General features: G+C 40.8%; 1 protein-coding gene across 1 annotated transcript in view; it reads left to right on the forward strand.

Moving 5' to 3' along the window:
- glg1a (golgi glycoprotein 1a) overlaps window positions 1-17587 on the forward strand; it is a 166281-nt gene that overhangs the window by 96035 nt on the left and 52659 nt on the right. Inside the window, exons 7-10 of the mRNA XM_072279381.1 lie at window positions 2402-2585; window positions 6031-6245; window positions 7460-7581; window positions 14961-15062. Of these exons, the coding sequence (XP_072135482.1) occupies window positions 2402-2585; window positions 6031-6245; window positions 7460-7581; window positions 14961-15062 (623 nt within the window). The remainder of the gene's footprint in view (window positions 1-2401; window positions 2586-6030; window positions 6246-7459; window positions 7582-14960; window positions 15063-17587) is intronic.

Raw genomic sequence — 17587 nt, forward strand, 5'->3', positions numbered from 1 at the left:
ACATTCTGTCTTGGAAAGAGATTACCAGCTGGGTAGAGAAAAAGGTTTAAGGCTTAAAACACTTTGAAGAATTCAACATTCACACAGATTCCAGGAAATCTCTGGCTTATTGTGGTTCATTGTGAAAGAGGAGCATTAAAGGAGGTACAAGGGAACTTTGTCTTTCTATTGAAAGCATACAGAAGCTTTGTATAAATGATAGATGATGCAGACTGCATAACAGCTCATTTTCTTACCCCCCCACCCCCCGCATGTACATTCTGCTCACCTGTTGAAGAGTATACAGTTTCTGTATTGAGCACATTAGTCAGCAAGAAACCTGTAAAACTAGTGTGGAGTCATCCTCAATCCTAAGCAAGTGCCTAAGAAGCAGCAGCACAAAAGCGTTTTTTGACCATCAAAAAATGCTTGTAGGAGAAGATGGCAGCGCGCCTGCGCGTGCACAGCCCTCCGGTGAAAAATGATATCGTATCTGTTAAATAGGGGCCGTGGACAATTCTGATTTGATGGAGGATGGATGTGAAAGCACATTGGAACATCTGGAGTAATTTCTGAAATGCCCGTTCTCTGCTGTCGTTACTGTGTGGGCAGGAATCTTTCGGAGGGTAGGCCGCAAAATCCCCGTTCTTGCCTGCTTTTGGCGACCGAGAAGGAGGTCGAATCGTTCGGACAGAGATGGCGCTTAGTACTCAGTGTCGGAGAGCTGATCAGAGCTCGAAGTTTTCGGATGACTCAGAGTCGGATTGTGGTCGGCATGGCAGGGAGAGCTTTTCTTCCTTCTCCCGTCTGCGTGAGATGTGGGACTTTTGAGAAACTTTGAACTTTTACTGTGCTCATGGGCTTCTTCATCAAGTTATAGTATTGTTGCACTGTTGTAACTATATGTTATAATTATGTGGTTTTGTCAGTTTTTTCAGTCTTGGTCTGTCCTATGTTTTGTGATATCACACCGGAGGAAATAATGTATCATTTCTTTATGCGTGCATTACTAAATGACAATAAAAGAGGACTATGTGTCTTCATAATCATAGTATTTATAGCTCTGCAGGTGCTAACTTTAACATTTTGGCCATGTTATAAAAATCTTTTGTTTTGCTCATAGCCTTTCTCACCTGGAAATCCAGCAGTTGGTGTTTTTCATTGAATTTTTAGTTGCAACCCCAATACCATGTTCTTTAACAGGCTGCTGGTTTGACTTGTGAAATATTTTGCAATGGGCACTATGCAGTGTCCCTAGTACTCAAAGACCTAATCAAAGCTTGTATCAGGAAAGGCTGACTTCGATAGTGCCAAACACCTCTTATCTAAAGGTGATGAATTCTGCTGAAGACAGCAGTGCCTTTTCCTCCTTTACTACTTGTGGCCTGCTATGGAGCAAGAGGAGAGGACTGCTGAGAAATTCACATTGGTGTTTGTTGGCAGTTGAATTTGTTTTATTTTATGAAAGTATGATGAGTTGGTGGATGTGAATTTGGATCTTCATCTTACAAGTGCATGAATCCTACACATTGCCATCTTTTAGTTAAAAATAACGCGCGAGCGGAAGCAAGGCATCTACAATTCTTGAAAATTTTTGTTACTGCAGGTATATTGGTTTTGTCAATAAGTGCAAGTGTGTATTAATATCTTTCCCAGTTCTGACTAATGCTTGCACACCATAGTAGTATTCGGTAAACTTGTTGCACTGCTAAGTCACAGCTGCTGTTTTGGAAACACATTTTTAACAGTGACACATTCCAAAGGTGTTACTGGGGGCAGGGGGGAATGAACACATACAGACCAGTTATTGAATAGGTGACCAAGGGTTCAGTGAAATGATGTTATGGAACCAGTTGGAACTGGGTTTAACAAAACTTTGAGGGTATGGTTGTGTTATTGAAGATGGAATAGGAATACAGACGAACCCCTGTATTATGGTGTTAACCCCTGCGTGTAGCATTTCCTGTGAACCATCTGTGTTGTGAAACTCTGTTATATTTTCTTGCACCAAGGGATGCAAGCTGAAAGTAAAATAAAAATTGGCACCTACGTTCCGTAAGAGCTATTTTTTATTCTATATCTCGGATTTTTTGCTTAATTGAGAATTCTGTAAGGGAGAATTTTTGTTATCAGAGCTGCTGCATCAGGAGGTCACCTGTCTGTAGGCTAATTAAAAAGCAATGTAAAAGCTGAGATGTAGAGCTTGACTAGACTTCAAAAATATGCAAGGGAAGGCTTTGGATAGATTGGTTTTGGCCTTGCTGTGTCTGGTATGAATATTTTAAATTCATTTTTAACTATTTGATATTTCGATTTGTCATAATGTTTGAACTTTAGGTGTCATCCTCCATACTGTTGCAGGTTTTGATGTTAAAATTTCTGTATCAGATATAAAAGGCTGTTTTATGGCTTTCCTGTTTAGTGTCGTGAGGCACTTACAACGAGACAGAAGCTGATTGCTCAGGACTACAAAGTGAGTTATTCCCTAGCCAAGGCTTGCAAGGCTGACCTCCGAAAATATCGGTGCAATGCAGAGAACTTGCCACGTGCCCGTGAGGCTCGACTTTCCTACTTGCTGCTCTGCTTGGAATCTTCTGTGCACAGGGGTAAGTGTTAATAAATGCAATTTATGATCCGTATTTCAGCCAGTAGTCTGAACCATTGTTTATGTTGAGGTTCTGATGCAGTTTTAAAACTAATATTCAATTGGATTTAGAAGTGCATTTCTGTGCTTTGGCTTAGGAAAGTGGCTGTATCAAGAACTTAGAATAATGAAGTAGTCAAAATCTGTGCTAGCTAGAACCTCAGCCACCTAAAGGCTGGATAAGAAAGCTAACAGAAACCAAATATGGTTTTCAGAATTTCGCTGCCCTTGCCATCAACTTTAATTTGGATATTTCCTCTAAGTAGCTTTATAAGCATTTAAAAAATACGGAAGCTTAAAATCAGTTTATATATCTTACAGTTGCAGAATAATAAAAAGTTGACAAATATGTAGAGGATTATAAATCAAAGGGACATACTTTAAATTAATTAACAGCATTACAAGGGCCCTATCAGATTACATCTGTAATACCAAGAACATTTCTGGTCACCAAATTCATAAAAGGATATACTTAACCTTAGACTGAATGAAAAATAGATTTACCAGAATAATATTGAACATAGAGTAAGTTGTCAAGACAGATTTATCCAAACTTGAAGCGTGTTCTCTGCCAGTGTGATAAATTCCCAATCTTTCAGCCTGCCAGCTGCCCCATTTTCCACTCAAATATAGAATAGAAGCTTTTAATTCTTCCTTTTCAGCTTACTGCTCGGTTACTTCCCTAACTGGAGATGCCTTCAAGGTGAAGCTGACCCTCATTTTGAATGAAGCCTGCGGTTTTTGAACTTAAAGTTATCGTGACTCCTTATAGTGCTGATTACATTAATGCTTCTGCTTTTAGGATCACATCCTGTACTATATATATATATATATATATATATAGTAATCAATGTTGTCCTAGGGAAGGGCATTAGGACCCATACAGCTTGGCACCGGTCGTCACAGAGCAATGTGTGGGTTAAGTGCCTTGCTCCAGGACACACACGCTGCCTCAGCCAAGGCTTGAAATAGCCACCTTCAAATCACTAGACGAACGCATTAACCACTTGGCCACGCGCCTGTACATTAAGGTACTAATATACAAAGAAGTGGCGCTTATCAAAGGAAATACTCAAATTCATCTCCTTATCCTCATAGGCTTGCCCCTTTGATCAATTGTGGTGCAGGTCTCTCTTCCTTCTGCAATATCCTGTTGACTGCAGGTTCACTTCCTTCTCTTTGTATTCACTCTCATACCGCTACCTTGAATGTTTTGTTCTTTGATCTTATCTGCTATCAACTATCAGCACCATCCTGCTGGTTTCTTTTTAAAAATATTTATAGTCTATTATCTCTTCTGCAGATTGAGTTATTCCTTATCTTCTATTTTCTTAAGCCTGATTTATACTTGTGTGTCAAGTGTGCACTGTAGATACGGCGTAGCCGCAAACCCTACACTGTAGCCTAACGCGCACCTCTCCCAAAATGTAACTATGTGTGGCGGTGACGCAGACTGAAACAACTGTGATTGGTCCGCTTGGTAGCATCGCATTTCCTCCTACGCTGCAATAGCTTCCCATTGGGCGACTGAAGGGCAGGGAAGGAACTCTGGCTGCAATGCTTTCTATAAAGCTTTACAGACCTCTGAAATTATGGAGGACCCTGTGCTTGAACCAGTTTGTAGCTAGCTGCTACAGCCTGTTGACTTCCACCTGAAGCTAAAACTCAAATGGTGATTGCCAGTCTCTGAGTATACTGTGCGTACACTGATGTGAAATAAATGGTTGGAGACGAGGAACCAAATCGTCAAATCTACCTGTCGACATCCAAAAATATTTGAAATACATTTCCTCGTCCATGTCCCTCAGTGGCCGGACAAACACAGAAAATTCATCCTCTTTCAGTTTCAGTTGCCATTGTTTGAAGTTTGAGTTTCTTCGTGTTCAGTTTCAACACGAAGAAACTCAACACAGTGGCATAGAAACTCCATTGCCAGCTAGCATTTTGGAGGTGAATTGCAGGCACACCAATGCACAAGTATAAATGCTCACAACAGTGGAGGCCACTTGTATAGGCTACAGCAGGTGCAAGTACACAGAAGTATAAATCAGCCTTTAGAGATTGAACTTATGTTACCTTATGGTAATTACCCAGAACTGATCACCTGAATTAGCAACAAAGCTAATTTGAATGTTTCATTTCTTTTGTTCCTTCTGGCCCTTAGTGCTGTTTCATGCACCATACTTCATTGTCACATTCGTAGTAGATTTAATGTAGTTGATCTGACTGACTACAATCTAATATAATGTCCTGACTTTCATACTTTGCAAGTTTTAAGCATAATTAAGTATCAACAAATCTTTTGCAGCTTATCTTGATGTAGGCCTGTATCATAGTTATTTATATTTAATTTATTATTTTCTTGTAAAGGTTGAATATATGATGCTACATGCCTGCAATTTTGGTAAAGGTATTTTTTTTTATCAATACTTAGGAAGAAGACAGTAAACTCAATTTGGATCCAAAACATTGACAATTCCTCTGTTCCTCCCACACACAGCTCAAGCTGCTGAGTTCCTCCAGTGGAGTGTTTGTCTTATTTTTGATTTGACCAAAGTGTTTTGCTTTGTGATCTTGTCATCTTAAATACATTTAATAAATGTTATGTTTCCTTTGCAGCCTTCATATTAATATTCAATATTTCCAACATTGTTTCATTACACACTGTGATACACCATGAAGTCTTTAAAATAGGCGTCTACTTATAAAATAACGTGTTTAAACTACCCCTTGTCCATGGAGTCAGTACTAGATGTTTGGAAAAGTTAACAAAAGCCAAATGATAGTTGATTTTTAAATAGAGGTTGGATTTTCTTCAATTAAGCAAAGGATTAAGGATCAGAAGGCAAGTCTGGCTGTACGGAGTTATGGATAAGTCATAATCTTATTAAGTGGTGGGGGAGCCTTGGGAGGTAAATGACCTATATCAATAATCCTTTTAATATTTGTGGGAGGTCTTATACTGAGTTTGATTGAGGTCAGTGAAATGAAATAAAAATGTGGAGCAGCTGTAGGTTCGTACTGAGAAAAGATTTTTTTGTTGCTTGTACATCTGAACAAAAAATGGGATATTGAAAAAAAATATATATATTAATGTTCATATCAGGCAGATGGCTAACAATGAGTTTGTGCTTCAAAATTTTCATCAATGTTTCCATCTCTAATTAATTCCTCTAATTCCTTATTTCCACTTTATTGTTTGAATAATGGAGATATTGCCAAAATTCTGCGTCTTGCAATGAAATGTTCAAATTGTTGATGAATTCTAAGAATTTAGTGTGGGTATGCACTCTGGTTACAGAATTGGCAATAGTGAACTTATCCACAGCATTTGATTTGTGTTGGGTTTTACTCTGCATTTTCTTTTGTCAAGTGTGAAATGCTGATGTTCCCTCTCCTACTGGCAGGTCGACAGGTGAGCGGTGACTGCCAAGGCGAGATGCTGGATTATCGTAGAATGCTGATGGAAGATTTCTCACTAAGCCCAGAGATAGTTCTTCATTGTCGCACTGAGATTGAACTCCACTGTTCAGGGTTGCACCGAAAAGGACGGACGTTACACTGCTTGATGAGGCTAGGGCGAGGAGACAAGGGCAATCTGGGGCAGAACTGCCAGCAGGCAGTAAGTATTTTTGAAGGATCGGAAAATTGTTTTTTTAGCATGCATATCGCTGGTTAATTAGTATCATAAATATGTGATTTGCATCATATTGTTTGACACTATTTAAGCTCTGAAGTAAAGATGATCATTGTCTGAAGTGGTTCATGGGACAGTCCTAAAAAACACATGCAAAGGTAGCTTGCATTGTTTACCATGCAAAGCTATCAGCACAGCTGTCAGTTTTAGATTTTTTTAATATTAGAGGATGGCACCACTTTGCAAAAGGTTGCGAGGGTAGTGTAATGCCGTTACAGTGCCAGCCACCTGGGTTCAATTCTGCTGCTTTCTGTATGGAGTTCGTATATTCTCCTCGTGGCTGCGTGGTTTCCTCCAGATTGCCCCTAAGTTCCAAAGGCCTACGGGTTAGTAGATTGGGTAGCCTCGTTCATTGGGCCAGAAAAACTTGTTACTGTATCTCTAAATAAATAAAAACAGAACCACAAATGAAGTCTGACTAACTCTGACACACCAACGTCTGATTCCTCTCCACGTGGTGTATCATCTTGCGGAGGCACGGTAGTGTAGCGGTTAGAGTAAAGCTGTTATAGCACCAGCGACCCCAGTTCAATTCCTTCTGTCTGTAAGGAGTTTGTACATTCTCCCTTTGGGTGCTCCAGTTTCTTCCCAATTCTAAAGACTTGCGAGTTAGTAGGTTAATTGGTCTCAGAGGTGTAATTGGGTGGCGTAAGCTCATTGGGCCAGAAGGACCTGTTACTGTGCTGAGTCTCCAAATGAGTATTAGCCCAAAAGGACATGCTTGTAATGAGGCATATGTTTTTTTTTTTAGCAGTGGTTCAACTCATTCTGTGTTTACTTTATAATCATTCTTGACTCATTCCTTTTTCAAAATAAAGCTCTGGAAAGGGCTAATCTAAGTAGAACGATGAAGTAAGTGGCTGTTTGACTGCATTGAATATCATTGTTTTGACCAAGAGACCATTGGTATATTCTACTAAACAATCTAGATATCAAAGGGTTTTGTCTCATTGGAAAGTCTGAAGGGCACTGATACATGTAAATTCACCATACATAGCTTGAAGTATTAGCTCCTGAGATTGTTATGCAGTAAAAAGGAGAGTCAAAGAAGAGGATAGGATAAATTGCTCTGTACTGCTTTATTGATTGGCATTTTAGCTAGATTGTGTACCTTAAAGCCCTTTCTGCTCCAAATCCAGCTTCAGACCCTAATTCAAGAAACGGACCCTGGTGCAGACTACCGCATTGATCGAGCATTGAATGAAGCCTGTGAGTCAGTCATCCAAACAGCTTGCAAACACATCCGCAATGGAGATCCCATGTAAGTCAGAGTAAGAATGTATTTGTCCATTGTGCAGGGAATCAGAAATTGTTGTTCCAAAATGGTGTTCGTGAAGTTTGTGCAGGGGATATTAGACTTCACTACATTATCTGAATGCAACAAACACTCGGAATTTCAAATCAACATCAAGTACACAAGGCATAACCCTAAAACTAGAGCTAGAGCTTTTAGGAGTGAATTCTACAACTAATTTATTGTACAAACAGAAAATATTGAAATTCCCTTTCATAATATTTTGTGTGGCCAGTCGATGTAACATTTGTCACCCTTAATAATCAAGAACCTATTAACCTCCACTTTAAATATACCCAATGACATGGCCTCCACTGCAGTCCATGTCAATGCATTACACGGATTCCCCACCCTCTGACTAAAGAAATTCCTTCTTATTTATGTTCTATAGGGACATCATTATACTTGGAGGTTGTGTCCTCTGGTTCTAGGCTTCCCCATTACTGGAAACATCATATTCATGTTCAGTCTATCTAGGCCTTTCAATATTCGATAGCTTTCAATGAGATCCTCCCTCATTCTTCTAAACTCCAGCAAGTACAGGCCCAAAGCCATCAAGCACACATCATATAGTATTGTGCAAAAGTCTTTGGCACATGTATAAATCTTTTTGCACAGTACTGTAGTAATTTTATGTATTGCACTGTGCTGCTGCGCAAAAAAAACAACATATGTGAGTGATGATATAGCTGATTCTGATATGGGTTTCTATTGTGGACTGAGAGCGGGAAGGGGGCAATGAGAGGGGAATCATGGTTGAGAAACGGGTAGGGAGCGCGGATACCAGAGAGACATTCTGTAATGATTGTTTGGAATCAAATGACCTTGCTTGAGGTCTCAGGGCTGGGTGAATCTGCTCCCACACCAGCCCTTATCCCTGGTACTACTTCTCTGCCACCTGCCCCACACCCCTCCCGCAGTGCTCCACCCTTGCTATTCCCAACATCCTTTGCTCCTGCCAGATTTACACAAAGGCTCTCCATTCTATATTGACAGATACAGTACTATGCAAAAGTCTTAGGCACCCTAGCTATATGTATGTGCCTGAGACGTTTGCACAGTACTTTACATTAACTCTTTTATATCCAGAATCATTCTCGTGAACCTCCTCAGGACTGATTGAACGCTCTGCAAGTTAACCTTTGGGGATTTCTGCACTGGGGTAACTCTGCAGATGCACTTGCGTTCTGCTGAATTTCTGACTGCCTGCTCAATTGATGAAGCAGGTTTCAAGTCTCTTGAACCTGAAATCTCCTAGCCTTTGCATCAACAGATAATCTCTGCTATGGACAATCCACATTCTTGGGGTGGGAGAACAATAATAGAACATGGTGGGGAACTTGTAGATATCATACCTTGAAAAGTAAACATTAAGAAGAGGTAAACAACAGGAATTCTGCAGATGCTGGAAATTCAAGCAACACGCATTAAGAAGAGGTAGTAAGTTGGATATTTCCTGCTGTGTTTCTCTGACTTTCGCAATTCAGCCATTTCCCAAGGTAGATAGAGGATTAATTTTATACTGGCAGTAAATGGGGATTACCTTTCTCTGAGTCAAAGCAATTAGCTTCCAAAGGACCTTCATAATTATAGTACTTCTCCTAAAGGAGAAGATGGCCAGGCAGTAAATCTAATTTTGCCTCTAGCCCACTTAATGAACAAACCATTTAAACAGGTTTTGAAAATATTTAATGTTTTGCTGTTTCACCAGATGTATCAGGCCTAGAATATTGAATGTTTTAAGAGGTTTACTTAAATCTTTGACTTTTAGGAGATAAAATTGTTTGGGATGAAGATTTCCGATTTTAGAACTTCAGCCAATTATCAATCGTTAGTAACACAATGTTGTTGAATTCTGATGTTTTAATCCAGAAGTCAGGAAAGAGGCACCAAACTTGTTGCTTCATGATCATTTTATTCAGCATTAATAGAACATAGAGACATTGAAATGAATAGTAACAGGAGGAGAAACTAGTAGCAGAAGGCTTAAATACAGAGATTAAGATGGCACTGGGCTCGTGGTCAGCTCTTTTGCACCCATCAAAAAGGAAAATTCCATTCAAATTTGTAAATAAGAGTCAAATAAAAGCGCTTACTCAAACAATGCAGCAACAAGAGAAGCTTCCAGAATCATATGGGTGTAAATGGGAACACACTGAACAACTGTATATACAGTACATACTGTTAGCACTAGGAAGCATAGTAAGCAGTTACTTGTATATAAATAATTATATAAAATACAAGCAGACAATTATTAAACTGCAGAGAAAATAACAAACAGCCTAAGAATTAAACTGCTGCATCCAACAATGCAGTATGGAACATGTCTTGCATGTTTGTGTATACCGCACATTGATCTGTAGACTTGTACGGTACTGCACAATTACTTTTACAAATAATGACAAGGCAAACTCAGAGGTGAGTCTTAGTAGAAAGGAAATACATCTGTATAGTCAACAGAGTAGCTAGGAAGGCAGGGAATCAGATTTTGACTCCACTTCACATGATGGATTGGCCATTTCAAATATAATTTGATAATGGTCCGCTGTGTTGTTTATTCAGGCAGACAGAATCTAGTACTACTATTGGTTTATGGAAAAGTGGAGAAGTTCCCTTTGGGGATCCAATATACTAAAAACAATCAGGAAAATAATTAGAATGTATTACATAGTCTTTGCATTCACATTTCCTACAACAACATTTCTTTGAAAACTTTTATTATCATGATGTGAGTTTGGGAGGCAAAAAGGGGGAGAGGTGGGGCTGGGAGGAATTCAGATGCTCAGAGGTGAGGGAGAGTAAAAAATTGGTTGGAAATGATGAGGGAAGTGTTGGCAGTTATAACATTGTGGGCTGAAGAGCCTGTACTGTGCTGTAATGTTTTATGCACTGTAGATTATTGGGGGCGATGATCAGATGAGTTAGGAGGCCCTTGACAGTGAGAAACTTCTGCAAGAAAGGTGGGCTGTAGCTAGTCTCAAATTCAGATGGAGGAGAAACCTGTTATTTATTTCCAAAATTATCCTGGATTTGGGAATACTTCTTGAACCCAGCGGTCTGTTTTGTGTAACTAAGAAAGTTTACTTGCTGTAAGGTTACTGACCTGTTATTTGTGCAATGACTTTGAATGGAGTGATGGCAACATGGATACTAATTGTAACCCTAATACTTTCCTATCTCCGGACCATCTCCAAGTAATGCTCATCTCTCTTTGGGTCATACTGATGATTACCTGGTACTGATGGTGAAAACATCAGCTGTGATTCTAGCAGTTGAATGGATGTGTTTATGCATAGGTGAACATACCTGGTGAGTTTGGTTATATTCTTTGCAGGAATACTGTGTGTGTGCATAAACCTGAAACATTCTTAACATTTGGAAGGAAGCAGTATGTTGTTACTTTAGACTTTTGAACTAGAGTTTGAAATTCTGAAGTTGTTTTTCCATATAGTGGATGTTGTTCAGTTTCCAAGACAGCCAACTAAAATCAACTCATGTTTTGTTCAACCTTGAATTTTATTCCAATATTCTTCTGTAATGAAGGGAACTGGCATTTCATACATTGCCAGAAAAGTTGAAATAATAGGTTGTTGTGGTTGTGGAGTGTGAAGGGAAGGAGAGGGGGTGTTATTTGACTTTAACACTGGTAGCACCAGGATGCGTGATCTGGTCCTATGCAGACCACGGACTGATGTGACCAGAGATTGCGATTTTCTAGAACAGCGGTCCCCAACCACCGGGCCGCAAAGCATCTGCTACCAGGCCGTGAGGAAACGATATGAGTCAGCTGCACCTTTCCTCATTCCCTGTCACGCACTGTTGAACTTGAACATAGGGTTGCCAACTGTCCCGTATTTGCCGGGACATCCCGTATATTGGGCTAAATTGGTTTGTCCTGTATTTCCCCCGCTAAGATAGAGCGTTCCTATGAAACCTTTCGTGCCGAAATGGCGTGAAGCGAAGAAGCAATTACCATTAATTTATATGGGAAAAATTTTTGAGCGTTCCCAGACACAAAAGATGACCTACCAAATCATACCAAATAACACATAAAACCTAAAATAAATAACACTGGCATATAGTAAAAGCAGGAATGATATAGATAAATACACAGCCTGTATAAAGTAGAAATAATGTATGTACAGTGTAGTCAGGAAGATGAAGGCAAAACCGATTTGTGGGGGGAAAAGAATCGGCATGTACGCGCATGCGCACACAGGTGCCCGCGCAAGGCTTCATGGTCATGGTAGTCTTTCCTGGGGTAAAGTGTCCCGGGATTTGACTGCTACTTTTATCCCTTATTTGGGAGTGAGAAAGTTGGCAACCCTAACTGGAAAAGACATGTTGAGGTGAGTTTAACCCTACTTGAACCCCCCCCCCCCGCCCCCCGGGTCGGCCGGTCCGCAAGAATATTGTCAATAATAAACCGGTCTACGTTGCAAAAAAGGTTGGGGACCACTGTTCTAGAAGAAGGAGCTATTGAATTGGAAGAGTTCAGCAGATATTCCGGAATAGCCCATAGTAAAGTTGTTGCTCACAGGAAGGAAAACTGCACGCAGTGATTTATACCATAACAGGTTTATTATCACCGATGTACTATATGAGATGGAATTTGTTGTTTTGTGGCAGCAGTATAGTGCAGTACATAAAATATACCATAAATTACAAGAAGAAATATATATTAAAAAATAAGTAGTGCAGAAAGAGAACAAAATACTGAGGCAGTGTTCATGGATTCAATGACCATTCAACAATCAGTGGTGGAGGGGAATTGATTGTGTGTCTATGGGGTCCTATACTTCCTCCCTGATGGTAGTAATGAGAAGAGGACAAAGTCTGGGTAGTGGGGGTCCTTCATGATGGATGCTGCCTTTTTTGAGGCATTGCTTTTTGAAGATGTCCTTGATGGAGCTGGCTGAGTTTACACTGATGGCAATGCAGCCAGTTAGAATGCTCTTCATGGTATATCTAGAAGTTTTACTGTCTTACAGAACATGAAATGTGTTGTTTTTGTAGCAGCAGTACAGTGTAAAGACACAAAATCATAAATTACAATAAATAATCAGTGCAAAAAAGGAATAATGAGTAGTATTCATGGATTTGTGAACTGTATGACAGTTGATGACAGAGAGTCATTAGTCTTTAGTCTCCTGTACCTCCTCTGTGATGGTACTAAGGAAAAGAGGGCATCTCCCAGATGGTGAGGGTCCTTAATGATGGATGCCACCTCCTTGAGGACATGCCTCTTGAAGAGGTCCTCAAAACAAAGCTGAGATAATGGTATTGGAGTTCAGATTTGGTTTACTTACATGTGGTGGAACTGCATGAACTGGCAAAGCCAATGTTTACTGCCCATCCTTAACTGATCTTAGAAATGTGATGATGTTGTACCATGAACTAGTCTCATAGTGATGTTAGGTAGGGACTTCCAGGATTTGGGCTAGGTAACCCTGAAGGACGCAAACACGAGGAAATCTGCAGATGCTGGAATTTCAGGCAACACACATAAAAAATGCTGGTGAACGCAGCAGGCCAGGCAGCATCTATAGGAAGAGGTACAGTCGACGTTTCGGGGTCAAGACCCTTTGTCAGGACTAACTGAAGGAAGAGTTAGTAAGAGATTTGTAAGTGGGAGGGGGAGATCCGAAACGATAGGAGAAGACAGGAGGGGGAGGGATGAAGCTAAGAGCTGGACAGTTGATTGGCAAAAGGGATATGAGAGGATCATGGGTCTGGAGGACCAGGGAGAAGGAAAGGGGGAGTAGGGAGCCCAGAGGATGGGCAAGGAGTATAGTGAGAGAGACAGAGGGAGAAAAAGAGAAAGAAAAAAATTATATATAATAATAATAACAGATGGGGTACGAAGGGGAGGTGGGGCATTAACGGAAGTTAGAGAAGTCAGTGTGACCCTGAAGGAGCAGTGTTATGGGATTTGACTTTCTGCCTCAGCCCTAATCCCAAAAAGCACTGATTATCTTCTAACAGAGAATAAAATGTTGCCACTTTTCAAAACTAGATTTAACACCAAAAACACTTCAAAGTACTAGAGATTAATTTAAAATATTGTAATGTGGAACAAACTTGTGCAGATTTTTTTTCTCATTAATCAAAGGTTGATGAACCCCTTTTTAAAAGGGTTACCAGCCATGGCCATCACATTCAGTAGTCACTGCTTCACCAGTGGATTCAGTGAGTCCAGTGGCAGTAAAGGGGGCCTGATGCTTTCAATCTGTGGTTCTGTGCTGATTCCAAATTTCAGTGTGCAGGGGTGGATACTAAACAATGAACTGACTTGATTCTCTGTGGACGTGCTGGCCAAAGGAGAGTAAAATATTCCAGGTCAGTTGTTTATGGTTTGGAGTTGGGTACCGACGACACTTGCTGGTCTTCCATTTGATTATGAAGGTTACAGGCATGGGAGTCAGTAGTGGATGCTGCAGTTGGAGTAGACTCCATCTGTACGCTGTGAATTTTGTAGACATCATACATTGCAATTCAAATGAGTTTTTTTAATGGAGGGAGTGCATGCTTATGAGAGACTACTTTGTTTTGAATGGTACTAAGCTTATGTTCATGTCACTGCGCTCATCGGGCAAGTGGAGAGAATTCCACCACATTCCTGGCTAATAGTTTGTAATGAGTGAAAACCTGGAGGATTGTCAGGGATGAGTTAGTTGTGACAAAATATCTACCTTACTTATTTGCAGCTTCTGGACAATGACCACTCCTCCATGGTGTTAAAAGGGTGGCAGATTTGCAGGTAACGTCATTGTATGTCGAGGAAGTGGTGGTTAGATGCTCACTAGTTTTCGATATTCATGATGTAACACTGTGGTGGTTGTTTCTTTCCACTTTTCAGATTATGCCTGACTGTTATAACAGTCTTCATGTAGGTAGGAATGCCATCATGAGATGCAATATCAAGCTGTGCAAATTCAGTCCCATTTGATTTCTGACTTAATTACATGACTGCAGCCACACTATTAATTTGTTAGATTATGCATCCTTTTTGCTTTGCAATAGCTGCCAGTGAAAATTATGTATGTTGACGAAGATGACTTTGGATTCAGGTAAAAAAGCTATCTTTTCTAAAATCCTAAACAACAGTATTGAACTACAAAGTTATATTAAGAAGGGAGAATGCTCATTGCTAAATTGAAAAGCTACTGGGCACTTGAACAAATTAACATAGTAATAGGATTTGATTGTAAATAAACTTTACTCTTGTGACATAGAATTTTCTGAGGAAAGGTTGCTCACCTTGATACTTTACCAGAGACCATTCAGGAAATAAATTGGGCAGCAAGTTTTAAGCTGTTGATGTTTACTCCATTTTCTACTGGCAGGATCCTCTCATGTCTCATGGAGCACCTGTACACAGAAAAGATGGTGGAGGAGTGTGAGCATCGCCTACTGGAGCTGCAGTACTTCATTTCCCGTGACTGGAAGTAAGTATTGCTGCTTGTGCTGAGAATTTGGAAAGCAACAGGTCGTATTGTAATCAAACAATCATCGGTGAAGGGCAGGGAACAACATTAACTGCCTAGAATTGGAGGTCAAAGCAAAAGGAGCTCTACTAGTGACTTTAGTTGATATCTGAAGATGAAAGGAATCAAGCAAGCTCCAGGGAGCCATTCTACCATTTCTATTTTTATTATAACTTCAAACAGCAGCACAAGTCATATCTAGGGGATAGAGGAACAGATAGGTAAAGTATGATGATAGTGCTGACCGTTTTTACAAAGGTTGTCAACCAATTCTGTACAAGTTAGCAACTTGAATATTCATGCCTTTGCTTGCTAAAGGTAAATGGGAGGCTTCAATTTGGTTAATCTCTGCCCTGATGAATAAATAGGAGTGCTCTGTCTAATACTCAGTTAAACATACAGCTGCTCCATTAAAAAAAATCATTAGCATATAATGTTTAGTATGCTTCATTTGGAAATTAAATTGCTATTGTGCTAAATTTCTTCTGTGTGGTGGTGATGCTTGTGCCTTTTAGAAAACGTAGAAAAACATAGAAAGCCCACAGCACGATACAGGCCCTTTGGTCCACAATGCTGTGCCGAACATGTACTTACTTTAGAAATTACCAAGCGTTACCCATAGCCCTTTATTTTTCCAAGCTCCATGTACCTATCCTGGAATCTCTTAAAAGACCTTATCGTATCTACCTCCACCACCGTTGCCGGCAACCCATTTCACGCACTCAGAACTCTTTGTATAAAAAGACTTAGCCCTAACATCGCCTCTGTACCTACTCAGCTCTCTCCTGTGGCTCCCCATAGCTGTTTGCATGCGACAGCGGCCACATCGCGGGCAACGGCTTGGACAAACCGGCTAACCCAGGTGAGGATAGCCGACGGGTCTCAAATCCTCAGTGAGATAGGGAGTTGTCTATCCCAGCATATGAAGTCAGACTCTGGCGGATTGAGCGGATGAGACCAATGGAAGGTCCAGTGGTCTAGAAGGTGGTCTCTGCAAGCGTCGTGGAATGTGTGGAGCAGGACAAGACACAGAAGACATCCTGGTCATCCACTGCGCCTCGTCCCATCTCCAGCCGTCTTGACTCTGTCTTGCCACTGGATCCAGATGGGATTTGGGAGGAGAGAGTGAGGCTGACGCTACGCAACTCTCCCTCACTTAAATCCAAATCATGTGCTAGTCTTGACACCATCATAATGGTGTTGAGGCCCTTGTCAACATCGACGATGGACGAACACCACTTCCAAGCATCTTAAAACTGTGCCCTCTCGTATTAGCCATTTCAGTTCTGGGAAAAAGCCTCTGACTTTCCACACGATCATTGCCTCTCATCATCTTCTACACCTCTATCAGGTCACTTCTCATCCTCCGCTGCTCCAAGGAGAAGAGGCCGAGTTCACTCAACCTGTTCTCATAAGGCATACTTCCCAATTTAGGCAACATCCTTCTAAATCTCCTCTGCACCATTTCTATAGTTTCCACATTCTTCCTGTAGAGAGGTGGTTAGAACTGAGCACAGTACTCCAAGTGGGGCCTGACCAGGGTTCTGTATAGCTGTAACATTACCTCTTTGCTCTTAAGCTCAATCCCACGGTTGATGAAGGCCAATGCACTGTATGTCTTAAACACATAGTCAACCTGTGCAGCAGCTTTGAGTGTCCTATGGACTCGGACCCCAAGATCCCTCTGATCCTCCACGCTGCCAAGAGTCTTACCACTAATACTATATTTTGCCATCATATTTGACCTACCAAAATGAACCACTTCACACTTACCTGGGTTGAACTCCACCTGCCACTTCTCAGCCCAGTTTTGCATCCTATTGATGTCCCACTGTAACCTCTGACAGCCCTCCACACTATCCACAACACCCTCAACCTTTGTCATCAGCAAATTTACTAACCTGTCCCTCCTCTTCCTCATCTAGGTCATTTATAAAAATCACAAAGAGAAAGGGTCCCAGAGCAGATCCCTGAGGCACACCACTGGTCACCGCCCTCCATGCAGAATATGACCCATCTACAACCACTCTTTGCCTTCTGTGGGCAAACCAGTTCTGGATCCACAAAGCAAGGTCCCTTGAATCCCATGCTGTCTTACTTTCTCAATAAGCCTTGCATGGGGTACCTTATCAAATGCCTTGCTGAAATCCATATACACTACATCTACTGCTCCTCCATCAATGTGTTTAGTCACATCCTCAAAAAATTCAATCAGGCTCGTAAGGGATGATCTGTCTTTGACAAGCCTTGCTGATTATTCCTAATCATATTATGCCTCCAAATGTTCATAAATCCTGCCTCTCCAAATGTTCATAAATCCTGCCTCTCAGGATCTTCTCCATCAATTTACCAACCACTGAAGTAAGACTCACTGGTCTATAATTCCCTGGGCTATTTCTACTCCCTTTTTTGAATAGGGGAACAACATCAGCAACCCTCCAATCATCCAGAACCTTTCCCGTCCTCATCCCTACAATCACCAAGTT

This window comes from Mobula birostris, chromosome 15, assembly GCF_030028105.1.
Source record: "Mobula birostris isolate sMobBir1 chromosome 15, sMobBir1.hap1, whole genome shotgun sequence".
Lineage (NCBI taxonomy): Eukaryota > Metazoa > Chordata > Chondrichthyes > Myliobatiformes > Myliobatidae > Mobula > Mobula birostris.